This window comes from Lolium perenne, chromosome 6 (genome assembly GCF_019359855.2).
Source record: "Lolium perenne isolate Kyuss_39 chromosome 6, Kyuss_2.0, whole genome shotgun sequence".
In the NCBI taxonomy this organism is placed as follows: domain Eukaryota; kingdom Viridiplantae; phylum Streptophyta; class Magnoliopsida; order Poales; family Poaceae; genus Lolium; species Lolium perenne.
In genome coordinates, this window is record NC_067249.2 from 82,696,917 (window position 1) to 82,710,476 (window position 13,560).

The 13,560-nt window shown below is 43.9% G+C and overlaps 1 protein-coding gene across 1 annotated transcript; it reads right to left on the bottom strand.

Moving 5' to 3' along the window:
- Nucleotides 1–6,596: 6,596 nt before the first annotated feature.
- LOC127307849 (low molecular mass early light-inducible protein HV90, chloroplastic) lies at nucleotides 6,597–7,588 on the bottom strand. The gene is made up of 2 exons (XM_051338628.2): nucleotides 7,306–7,588; nucleotides 6,597–7,191 (listed from the first exon to the last, which is right to left on the bottom strand). Exons 1-2 carry the CDS (start codon nucleotides 7,495–7,497, stop codon nucleotides 6,838–6,840), a joined length of 546 nt encoding a protein of 181 aa, XP_051194588.1. The 5' UTR covers nucleotides 7,498–7,588; the 3' UTR covers nucleotides 6,597–6,837.
- Nucleotides 7,589–13,560: the final 5,972 nt, after the last annotated feature.

Below are 13,560 nucleotides of genomic sequence, written 5' to 3' on the forward strand. Positions count from 1 at the left end.
GCATGAGAAGTATTCCCTCTCGATACAAGGTTTAGGCTAGCAAGGTTGTTTGAAGCAAACACAAGCATGAACCGGTGCAGCAAAACTCACATAAAAGACATATTGTAAACATTATAAGACTCTACACCGTCTTCCTTGTTGTTCAAACTCAATACTAGAAATTATCTAGACCTTAGAGAGACCAATTATGCAAACCAAATTTTAGCATGCTCTATGTATTTCTTCATTAATAGGTGCAAAGTATATGATGCAAGAGCTTAAACATGAGCACAACAATTGCCAAGTATCACATTATCCAAGACATTTTACCAATTACTACATGTAGCATTTTCTGATTCCAACCATATAACAATTTAACGAAGCAGTTTCAACCTTCGCCATGAAAATTAAAAGCTAAGAACACATGTGTTCATATGCAACACCGGAGCGTGTCTCTCTCCCACACAAGCATGATGTAATCCAATTTATTTAAACACAAACAAAAATAAAAGCATACAGACGCTCCAAGTAAAGCACATAAGATGTGACGGAATAAAAATATAGTTTCAGGGGAGGAACCTGATAATGTTGTCGATGAAGAAGGGGATGCCTTGGGCATCCCCAAGCTTAGACGCTTGAGTCTTCTTGATATATGGAGGGGTGAACCACCGGGGCATCCCCAAGCTTAGAGCTTTCACTCTTCTTGATCATAGTATATCATCCTCCTCTCTTGACCCTTGAAAACTTCCTTCACACCAAACTTCTCATAAACTTCATTAGAGGGGTTAGTACATAATCAAAAACTCACATGTTCAGAGGTGACACAATCATTCTTAACACTTCTGGACATTGCTCAAAGCTACTGGAAGGTAATGGAACAAAGAAATCCACCCAACACAGCGAAAGAAGCAATGCGAAATAAAAGGCAGAATCTGTCAAAACAGAACAGTCCGTAAAGACGAATTTTTAATAAATACTCTCGTTGCTCAGATCCGAAAACGCAAAACTAATGAAAGTTGCGTACATATCTGAGGAACACGCACGTAAATTGGCATATTTTTCTGAGTTACCTACAGAGAAAACAGCCCAGATTCGTGACAGATAGAAATCTGTTTCTGCGCAGAAATCCAAATCTAGTATCAACCTTCGATTAGAGGCTTCACTTGGCATAACAAAACACAAAACTAAGATAAGGAGAGGTTGCTACAGTAGTAAACAACTTCCAAGACACAAATATAAAACAAAGTACTGTAGCAAAATAACACATGGGTTATCTCCCAAGAAGTTCTTTCTTTATAGCCATTAAGATGGGCTCAGCAGTTTTAATGATGCACTCATAAGAAATAGTAGTTGAAGCGAAAGAGAGCATCAAGAAGCAAATTCAAAACAAATTTAAGTCTAACATGCTTCCTATGAAAAGGAATCTTGTAAATAAACAAGTTCATGAAGAGCAAAGTAACAAGCATAGGAAGATAGAACAAGTGTAGCTTCAAAAATTTCAGCACATAGAGAGGTGTTTTAGTAAGATGAAAATTTCTACAACCATATTTTCCTCTCTCATAATAACTTTCAGTAGCAACATGAGCAAACTCAACAATATAACTATCACATAAAGCATTCTTATCATGAGTCTCATGCATAAAATTATTACTCTCCACATAGGCATAATCAATTTTATTAGTTGTAGTGGGAGCAAATTCAACAAAGTAGCTATCATTATTATTCTCATCATCAAATATAGGAGGCATATTGTAATCATAATCAAATTTATGCTCCATAACAGGCGGTACTAAAAGACCAATATCATTACAATCATCATAAATAGGAGGCAAAGTATCATCAAAGTAAATTTTCTCCTCAATGCTTGGGGGACTAAAAATATCATGCTCATCAAAGCCAGCTTCCCCAAGCTTAGAATTTTCCATATCATTAGCAACAATGGTGTTCAAAGCGTTCATACTAATATCATTGCTACTAGCATGCAAATAAGATTCCATGGGTTTTTTAATTTTCGCATTAAACCATTCATGTCTTGACTCAGGAAATAGAATAAAAAGCTCACAGATGTTTTCCATTATGCCTTACTAGTGTAAACAAGAAACAAAAAGATGCAATTGCAGGATCTAAAGGAAATAGCTTCGAGCACACACACAACGGCAACAGAAAAGTACTTAGTTACCTGGGACCGAAGTATGAATGCCTTTTACCTTTCCTCCCCGGTAACGGCGCCAGAAAATAGCTTGACTGTCTACAACTGGCGCGTGGTTGACGAGGGAGGAAATCCCCGTATGTAGCTTTTCATTCCCCGGCAACGGCGCCAGAAAATAGCTTGATGTCTACGCCCCCCTCCTTTTCCTGTAGACAGTGTTGGGCCTCCAAGAGCAGAGGTTTGTAGAACAGCAGCAAGTTTTCCCTTAAGTGGATCACCCAAGGTTTATCGAACTCAGGGAGGAAGAGGTCAAAGATATCCCTCTCATGCAACCCTGCAACCACAAAGCAAGAAGTCTCTTGTGTCCCCAACACACCAAATAGGTGCACTAGTTCGGCGAAGAGATAGTGAAATACAGGTGGTATGAATAAGTAGCAACGGCACCAGAAAAGTGCTTTGCCCGGACAAGAAACAAGCGGTAGTAACGCAGCAGTAGTAACACAAGAAAGCAAGAAACAAGCAGCGATGGCAGTATTTAGGAACAAGGCCTAGGGATCATACTTTCACTAGTGGACACTCTCAACTTTGATCACATAACAGAATAGATAAATGCATACTCTACACTCTTGTTGGATGATGAACACCATTGCGTAGGATTACACGAACCCTCAATGCCGGAGTTAACAAGCTCCACAATTCAATGTTCATATTTAAATAACCTTAGAGTGCATGAAAGATCAATACGACTAAACCAAGTACTAACGTAGCATGCACACTGTCACCTTCACGCTACGTAGGAGGAATAGATCACATCAATACCATCATAGCAATAATTAACTTCATAATCTACAAGAGATCATAATCATAGCCTACGCCAAGTACTAACACGGATGCACACACTGTCACCATTACACCGTGCAGGAGGAATAGAACTACTTTAATAACATCACTAGAGTAGCACATAGACAAATTGTGATATAAAACACATTGCAATCATAAAGGGATATAAATAAGCACTTCACTATGCCATTCATAACAGTGAATAAGTATTCTGTGAAATATAGCCTAAGAGACCCACACGGTGCACACACTGTCACCTTTACACACGTGGGACAAGGAGTCTCCGGAGATCACATAAGTAAAATTCACTTGACTAGCATAACGACATCTAGATTACAAGCATCATCATATGAATCTCAATCATGTAAGGCAGCTCATGAGATTATTGTATTGAAGCACATAGGAGAGAGATGAACCACATAGCTACCGGTACAGCCCCGAGCCTCGATGGAGAACTACTCCCTCCTCATGGGAGACAGCAGCGGTGATGAAGATAGCGGTGGTGTCGATGGAGAAGCCTTCCGGGGGCACTTCCCCGTCCCGGCGGCGTGCCGGAACAGAGACTCCTGTCCCCCAGATCTTGGCTTCGCGATGGCGGCGGCTCTGGAAGGTTTCTCGTACCGTGCCTTTTTTCGTATCGAGGTTTTAGGTCGAGGGGCTTTATATAGGCGAAGAGGCGGCGTCAGAAGGTCAACAGGGCGATGACACTATAGGGCGGCGCGGCCAGGGCCTGGGCCGCGCAGGCCTATGGTCTGGGGGCCCAGTGCCCCCTCTCTGGTGGTTCTCGTGTGTTCTGGATGCTTCCGGGCAAAATAGGAACCTGGGCGTTGATTTCGTCCGATTCCGAGAATATTTCATTACTAGGATTTCTGAAACCAAAAACAGCAGAAAACAGCAACTGGCACTTCGGCATCTTGTTAATAGGTTAGTTCCAGAAAATGCACGAATATGACATAAAGTGTGCATAAAACATGTAGATATCATCAATAATGTGGCATGGAACATAAGAAATTATCGATACGTCGGAGACGTATCACGTGCCTCTTCTTCACCTTCCCCTTCACCTTCAGCATCCTCCATGAAAGTATCACCGAAATGAGCAAGATAGCTTTCATCGATGAAATCATCCCCTTCTTCATCTTCTTCCATTATAACCCCTCTTTCTCCATGCTTGGTCCAACAATTATAGCTTGGCATGAAACCGTGCCGAAGCAGGTGCATGTGAACATCTCTTGAGGAAGAGTAACCCTTCTGATTCTTACAGTTAACACATGGACAGATAACAAAACCCCCCGCTTGTTCGCATTAGCCACTACGAGGAAATCTTTCAAACCCGTAGTGAACTCGCCGGAGAGTTGGTTACCGTACATCCATTGCCGATTCATCTGCATTATTATAATATAAAATATATAATTAACCATCATGCATTTGTTAAACTAACTAGCTACAAACAATATAAATTAAACAATGAACTACACACATGCATATTTTATCAATGACACATGAAAGGTTCAAGTTACCAACCGCGATCGAGGAGGAAAAAATAAATAAGGAAGCTTAAGTGTGGCTCCAACACTTCATATCATGTTTGTTTCATGCTCTTGGGGCATTTTATCAAACACCTTGTGTGCATAAGAGGAACCAAAAGCAAACCTACACCCCCTTGTGAAGCTTGTGAAGAGAAGTGGCACCAAATGGCTAAGTGCTGTGAGCTGAGGCCCTTTTATAGGGATGGGCCTTTAGTCCCGGTTGGCCTGGCCAACCGCGACTAAAGGCCTTCGGGCACATTTAGTCGCGGTTGGCCTGGCCAACCGCGACTAAAGCCCCTCACGTGCACCAGCTGGCCACCGAGCGCCCTGGGCCCAGGCCTTTGGTGGCGGTTCGCCTCCCGAACCGCGACTAAAGACTCCATTAGTCGCGGTTCCTATAGTTTCGTGACTAATGGGGCTGAACGGAAGCCTGTTTTTCTACCAGTGTATGCAATTTACGTATCAAAGATACCATAACTGTGTTTAGTATAATTTATTTCCTTAGCCAAATCCTCAAATGTTTGATAATCATTTTCCTTCAGGCGAACACACCTTCATAGAACTTCCTATTCATCGACATTTTCATTTCAGTCAATTTCCTTGACATGATACAGTTTATTCAAATACCAATTATTCACCATGCATACTGACATACTGTTATGTAGCTAAATAACCTACTGGCTCTTCCTCTTCCTCCACATTGTTTCTGTAGCTAAATAATCTACTGGCTAAATATCCCAGAAACCTTTCCGCTCTTCGCGATTTTTCTTCTGAATCATGACTTGGAGATTTACTTAAAAGTTCTCACTACATTTCAAGTTTTTTCTTAGGGGCTAAAATATCTTGAAATTTCAATCATGTAAGCCTCAGTTTAGCAACTGGACCAACATTTGCGTCCTCCCACAGTTGCATTCTTCTACACAACTTCTCAATCTTACTTTCTTGTGATAGAGAAACAACTTCGTGTCCATTTACTTGACTAGTTTCAGATCATTAGATATTTTGATAATTTTTATGGCTTCAGATTCGGCCATATATGCTCCCGTTGCTACTCACCATTTTGGCTTTTTTAAAATCAATTTTCATCTTGCATTTAAAAGTTTGAGTTTGTGATTCTTGTTTTGTTAATTATTTTTCCAGTATGATATGTTTTCTTTGAACAGGGTAGGCCTGAAAGGGCCTAGAAGGTTTCACTGAAAAACAGTGGAGTACATTTTACAACAAGCCCCACCATAAAATAAAAAATTACATCAGAGCCCATTTTTTTTGCATAAATTAAAGACCTTAGAACAGAGTTGAAGAACGCAATCCAATCCGGCTCCTTCTCAACCTTGCTGAAGCTTCTTAGTGCAGTCAATCGGAACGTCGTCGGGCCACTTGGGACGAGACGACCTAAATAAAATCCCACTTCAGGCAACCTTAATAAGTTACAAGAAAAAATAGGATTTCTGACATTCTGGTCCAAACAATGTGTAAATTTTCCTTAGGTCTTCATTCAATTGACTAGGCAGTTATTTAAACCCTAACTCCAATTCCTAGCAAAGTAAAACCCCCAGCCAAACTCGGTTATCTTAGTTAACTTGTTCGTAATGAGAATCTCAAAGGAAAGAAATTGCATTGAAGTGCACCACAATATTGCATTGTTGATTCACATGAATCGTTTTTATTTCCTTAGTACATTGTTGTCTTATCTATTTCCTCCACCCAACATCAAATCTTGTTCCTCTAGTTGTCATATCTACCTGGGCTCGCCGAGTTTGCATAAAACCACCATAATGTAGCTTTTGTATGTCTAAATTTAACTTTGATCAAGAATTAGTCCATCAACATACAGTTTATGTTATATACACAATTGATGTTGTTTGATTATATTTGAAGTTTCAAATGGTACTAGACTTTTTATGGCACATAACCCATCTTTTAATGGCTAAAAATTAAATCTCAAAAGACATCATCATCTGGAGCCAAGCGAGTGTGTTTGGCTCGCCGTTGGGCACACATTATAAATATGTTCTATATTTATTGCATCAAGGCAGCAAAAGTAGCCTTAGGCCCTGTTTGTTTAAGCTGGAGCTTTAACTTTTACTACTTTTAGATCCTTTTAAGCACAAACCCAAACAAACACCTTACTTTTACGTTTCACAAGCTATCCAGGTCCAGCTGCTTCTCAGACCTTACCAGTTCCAACTGCTTCTCATTCAGGTGCAGCCCAAACAAATAGGGACTTAGCCTGTACATGAGCTTGCAAAAGCTAGTTCTCAGCTAGCTTGCAGCGGCTTATTAGCTAGTGATTACACTTGTGCTCGTATCCGTACGTGCGGAGAGCTACACGAGTTACATCTAGACGTCGACGAAGGGTGCGCCGGTGAGGTACTCCGTGGCGGCGAGCGCGACGATGCCGAGCATCGCGAGCCGGCCGTTCCAGAGCTCCGCGTTGGCGTTCATGATGGGGCCGGCCCTCTCCTCGGGGCTCTCTCCCTTGAGGAGCGGCACCAGCGACGCTACCGAGAACACTGCCGTCGTGGCCGCGAACCACGCCAGCCCGGCGCCGCTCTCCGCCTGCGATAGAAGCCCGACGCCGCGGGATGCCTCCACGGAGAGCGCCGCCACGAAGCCCAGCATCGCCAGCCGCCCGTTGATGCGCTCTGGTGCCGGGCCGTTGAACGACAGCACGTCCCAGAATTTTGTGCTCGCCTGTCACCGGTCGTCAGTCGTCAGAGCACAAATATCAGAACGTGACTATTGTTAGGTCACTGAATACTGACATGTACGCGTGTCTAAACATCATAAAAACATGTAAACATGTACCTTGGTCGTGGGCTTGGGGTCATTCTGCGCCCTCACGACGAGGCCGTGTCGGCGCTGTGCGGTCTTCCCGGCCACCGGCGGTGACCGGGCACCAAAGCTGGCGCCGGCGCCATGCTGCAGGCCAACGGCGGCGCGCACGCGCGGCGCAGCGGCACCGGCCGCGAAAGAACTCAGTGCCACCACGGTCGTCATTGGTAATGTCACAAGTGAACTAGGGAGATTGGTCGATCGAGCTACAAAAGGAAGCTGCTAGTAAGCTAGATGGTCAGTTCGTTGGGGTTGTGCTGCTTGCTGGGAGTGAGCGGGTGCCTTTTTGTAGGCTCAAGTCAGGCGAAGCCCGTGACAAGGTAGGGCCGGTGAACTCCAGCCGTGAATCGAAGCGGACGTACGCGTGTATGTTCAACGTGGAGAGACGCGGGCTGGTCACGACGTGGATATCCAAGCCACCGTGCAGAGGCCCAAAAGAGAGAAGGAAAACTTGCACAGCACCTCCAGAAAGAGCCCAGCAACGAGCTATTATGCATGATACTTCCAAATACGTGTGCCTGGGCCTTGTTTCTAGTGTGCACTAGGGTTACATTTTGTTGTCTTAGTCTTATAAATACGAGTGGGAAATTCCCTAAAAAGGAGAGATGAGTGGGAACAGGGAAGAGAGACGAGTGCAAAAGGAGGACATGCCTTCTTTTTCATGACATGAGAGCCAAGCAAGAAAAGACATGGACAACAGGACCATGAGAATATAGAGAGGACACAAACATAATGGTACACGACGTGTTCTTAATTAGTAAGAGTCGTATAGGGCCTCCTTACCTTGGCAAAACTGAATTAGGATCAACGTGTAAATGGTCACATACTATGTCTTCATACAAGATCTTCAAACATAGATTCACGGAATTTAAGCCCGTCGACGCGTATTGTTGAGACATATGTTATAGGGGTAGCTTTGATCAGGTGGTTGACGTTGGTGATACTGGATCACCTAGACAAGATTGGTACATGACACGATGTACCTAGGTTCGGCCTATCGCGGTGAAGGTAAAAACCTACTCATGCTTCATTGTATTGATGTCTATGAGTTTACAAGTGTTGTCGGAGATGTAGATGATGAGTACGAGAGCTATGGATGCTATGGATGCTATAATGGCGAATGTATTTTTCTGCCTCTACTCTATCATGATCAAGCCTTATATACATGACTTGATCTAGGGTTTTATATCGTAAGAATGAGACATCTAAAACCCTAACCGACTACCACCGTTGATTTCTTTGCATGTCATGCAAAATGATCTTGAGTGGATCAACTATGTCTTCTGATACGTTGCAAACATATCTATAATTTTTGATGCTTCATGCTTGTTTTACACCAATTTCTATATGTTTTGTTTACACTTCAGGGCACTTTTATGCATTTTCTGGAACTAATCAATTAACAAGATGCCACAGTGCCAGTTCCCTGCTCTTGTTTTTGTACTTCAGAAAAGTTGTACAGGAAATATTCTCGAAATTAGACGAAACAAAAGCCAAAGTTCATATTTTTGCGACCCGAAGACGGAGTCCAAAGCAGAGACGGAGGAGGGCGTCGAGGCGGCCACACCATACTTGGGTGTGGCCCCTCCCTGGCCGCGCCTAGGGGTGGTGTGGGCCCCTTGGGCGCCCACCGACCTCGCCCTTTGGCCTATAAGTTGCCTCCCGATGCGAAAACCCTAAATCAACCAGCCTCCGTCCATGAAAAGTTCTATAGCTCCGCCGCCATCGAAGAGAAGTTTTGGGGGACATAAGTCTCTGTTTCGGCACTCTGCCGGGACGGGGAATTGCCTCCGGAGCCATCTCCATCGACTCCACTGCCATCTTCATCGCGGTTGCTGACTCCATGATGAGGAGGGAGTAGTTCTCCCCCTAGGCTGAGGGCTTTACCGGTAGCTATGTGGTCTATCGCTCTCTCTTCCATGGTGTGATCTTTATGTGATCATGAGCTTTGTAATCTAGTTGAATAAGTAGGTGTCATTCTTCATCTATTATGCTACTCAAGTGGTTTTATTATGTGATCTCCAGAGACACCTTGTCCCACGGTGTGAAGGTGACAGTGTGCACACCGTGTGTGTCTCTTAGACCTTTACAGAAATACTTATAAATTGTGATGTTTGTTAGTACTATTTGGATGCTCAAAGTGACAAAGCGGGGTATGCCTTGATTTGGAACACGACTTTAAGGAGTGCTTTTGTAGCCCTACACGGTGAATTAGTGTTCGTTATCCAACCGGAGAGTGGTTCAGAGTAGCATAGTGAAGAGATGATATTTATGTATTCAATTATGATATCATTGTTGAAAGTATCCACTAGTGAAAGTAAGATCCCTAGGCCTTGTTTCTAAGCATTGAAACACCGTTTACAACCAGTTCTGCAACATGTTTGCTTGCTGCCATTTTTATTTCAGATTGCAATTACCACTCATAATCATCTATGTTACTTGTATTTCACTATCTCTTCGCCAAACTAGCACACATATACACCTGGCAATTGTATTAAGTGTGTTGGGGACACAAGAGACTTCTTGTATCGTAATTGCAGGGTTGTTTGAGAGGGATATCTTTGACCTCTACCTCCCTAAGCTCGATAAACCTTGGGTGATTCACTTAAGGGAAACTTGTTGTTGTTCTACAAACCTCTGCACTTGGAGGCCCAACACTGTCTACAAAAATAGAAGCGTGTGTAGACATCACCTAAATGCTATACCGGGCTTTGATGAGCACGTCCACCGAGGTGGCGACTGGATTAAGCCACCCTAGTCTTGGTTAGAAATTCGCTCTTTTCGGTCTACCCGGTTGGGTATTCCTTAGTCAAAGCCTCTGGAGTTTTGAGGGTTTACTATGACTGGAATACCTCTATGGAAATTATATGAAAGCTAAAATCCTCTGTAACATGGCCAGATCCTTGTTCCTATTTACTTTTTTGCATAGCTAGGAATTCCAAGTTTAAGTGGCATATGTAACAATAATGAAGTCAATTCTAAAGACACTAGAATTCCGTAAGATTTTTTCTATTTGCAATGAGCAAAATGTTTCAGTTTCTGAAGTTGCACAAAATGACTGAAGATTAATTCCATACGTTGGCTACATGAGGATCTTCAAATTCATATGAGAGGTTTGCATATGTTCCTTTGTGTGATTGTTCTCTCCAATAACAAGGATAATCCGGTGTGGAAATGTCGAAAAAATGCTCAATTTACAGTCAAATTCATGTGCAATTTTTGTTGTAGCAATGGGAATGACAGATCCCGTCCTCATTTGTGGAAAGCCAAGATACCTATGAAGATCAAAGTGGCAATACTAGATGCGAGTTTTGTGATAGGGAGGAAAAATTCATCACCTTTCTTTTCGAATGTTCAGCTGCCCAATATGCGTAAAGATGTGTTGGCAAAGCTATTGGGGCTCCTAATCGCGCGTGCTATTTTTCTCATTTTATCTAATGTTTTTCTCGTTTGTTTCATTCTCATCAAAATGTTCGTATTGCTGGCATCACTTTAATATGTTGGGTGATCTGGGAAACTCGTTATGAGTTTGTTTTGAAGAAAAACTGATTAGATCTCCTTTTGAACTAACTTGTTACTCTATTATCTTTCCTATCAATGATCAGCGTGACAACCAGTCGCGCCATTATAGTGGATGATTGGTGGAAAAGTAGGTGCAGTAACATAGATACATCACTTAGATCGTAATACCTCTAATACATACGAAATGTTGGACAGGTTTAAATAACCCTGTAGATGACCCAGATACCCACCGCGTAGGCGTAGCTACCATTCTCGACGCTACAAGAGAGATTTAGGGGCCTGATTTGCCTTCTGTAGCTCCTAGGCTGGATGATGTTAAGAGAAAGGATGATGATCTCTAGAACTGTCAACATATCTGAATCCCCGGAAGTTGGAAGCATTACATGGAAGGGAGTTTCATTTGCCCTACAATACTCTGAGAAGCTGCGTTTGTTATGGTGCCCCATCAGTTGTGTCTGCTCTGCTGATGCGAGATTCAGTTGTTGTCTGTTTTATTGTAGCTCGAGCTATTTTTGTACAATTGCGAAAATATAACTTGTATTGATTTGAGCCTCATGAGCTGTTTATATAGGAGTATATGTAGGGATTCGTTGCATATAAAACAAAAAATTTCCTACCGCGAGAACGCAATCCAAGCCAAGATGCAATCTAGAAGACGGGAGCAACGAGGGGATGATCGAGACTCACCCTTGAAGATTTCCAAAGCCTACAAGAGTAGGCTCTTGTTGCTGTGGTAGACGTTCACTTGCCGCTTGCAAAAGCGCGTAGAAGATCTTGATCACGGTGCCACGATCGGGCAACACCTCCGTACTCGGTCACACGTTTGGTGTTGATGAAGACGACATCCTTCTCCCCGTTCTAGCGGGCAGCGGAAGTAGTAGCTCCTCCTTGAATCCGGCAGCATGACGGCGTGGTGGCGGTGGCGATGGAGAACTCCGGCGGAGCTTCGCTAAGCGTTGCGGGAGAGGTGGAGGAGAGGGGCGGCTAGGGTTTGGGAGAGGGGGAGGTGGCCGGCCACTATGAGGGGTGCGGCCACAATGGCTTTGGTGTGGCCGGCCCCCTCCCCTTGCTCCTCATTATATAGGTGGAACCCCCAAGTGTTGGACTACAAGTCTTCGAATAAGACCCCAACCCAAAACCTTCCATGTGTAGGGAAACCTACCCAAGGTGGGACTCTCACCTCAAGTGGGATTCCCACCCTTCCATGAGGGGGGGGGGGGGGGTGGCCGGCTGATACGTCTCCGACGTATCGATAATTTCTTATGTTCCATGCCACATTATTGATGATATCTACATGTTTTATGCATACTTTATGTCATATTTACGCATTTTCCGGCACTAACATATTAACGAGATGCCGAAGAGCCAGTTACTGTTTTCTGCTGTTTTTGGTTTCAGAAATCCTAGTAAGGAAATATTCTCGGAATTGGACGAAATCAACGCCCAGGGGCCTATTTTCACACGAAGCTTCCAGAAGACCGAAGGAGAGACGAAGTGGGGCCACGGGGCGCCACCACAGTAGGGCGGCGCGGCCCAGGGGGGCCCGCGCGGCCCTGCTGTGTGGGGCCCCCGTGACGCCTCTTGACCTGCCCTTCCGCCTTGATACGTCCAATTTGCATCACTATTTTATATCATAATTTGCTGTTATTCATTGATATATTTCATATTGGGATACAATACTTATGTTATTTCATCTGTTTTGCATGTTTCATCATTATTGGAGGATCAAGCACCGGAGCCAGGATTCTGCTGGAAAAAGCACCGTCAGAACGCAATATTTTGGAAGATCAACTGTGGAAGGAAATTATACCAAAAATCCTATTTTTCAAGATGACGAAGGAAGCCAGAAGGAGGAGTCAGCTGGACCCAGGGTGGGCCCACACCATAGGGCGGCGCGGCCCATGGCCTGGCCGCGCCACCATGTGGTGTGGGGGCCCCACAGCCCCTTTCGCCTCCTTTTCTTCGCGAAACCCTTCGTCCTGAAAACCTAAGCCATAGGGGGTACCTCGCGAAGAGTTACAGCCGCCTCTGCGGGGCGGAGAACACCAGAGAGAAAAGAGCTCTCCGGCGGGCAGGAATCCGCCGGGGAAATTCCCTCCGGGAGGGGGAAATCGACGCCATCGTCACCGTCATCGAGCTGGACATCATCTCCATCACCATCATCATCATCTCCACCATCATCACCGCCGTCTCCACCGCTGGACACCATCATCGCTGTAGCAATTTGGGTTTGATCTTGATTGTTTGATAGGGGAAACTCTCCCGGTATCGATCTCTACTTGTTGTTGATGCTATTGAGTGAAACCATTGAACCAAGTTTATGTTCAGATTGTTATTCATCATCATATCACCTCTGATCATGTTCCATATGATGTCTTGTGAGTAGTTCGTTTAGTTCTTGAGGACATGGGTGAAGTCTAAATGTTAGTAGTGAATTATGGTTGAGTAATATTCAATGGTATGATATTTAAGTTGTGGTGTTATTCTTGTAGTGGTGTCATGTGAACGTCGACTACATGACACTTCACCATTTATGGGCCTAGGGGAATGCATCTTGTATTCGTTTGCCAATTGCGGGGTTGCCGGAAAGCTATTTCTTTCTGCTAGCCTACTTCCCAAGGGTGGGAAGAATCCTGTTCACGACAACGACTCCGCTCTTTGTTGAGTGGGTAATTTCCTTTTCTTTAAAAGAATAGATTCTAGATT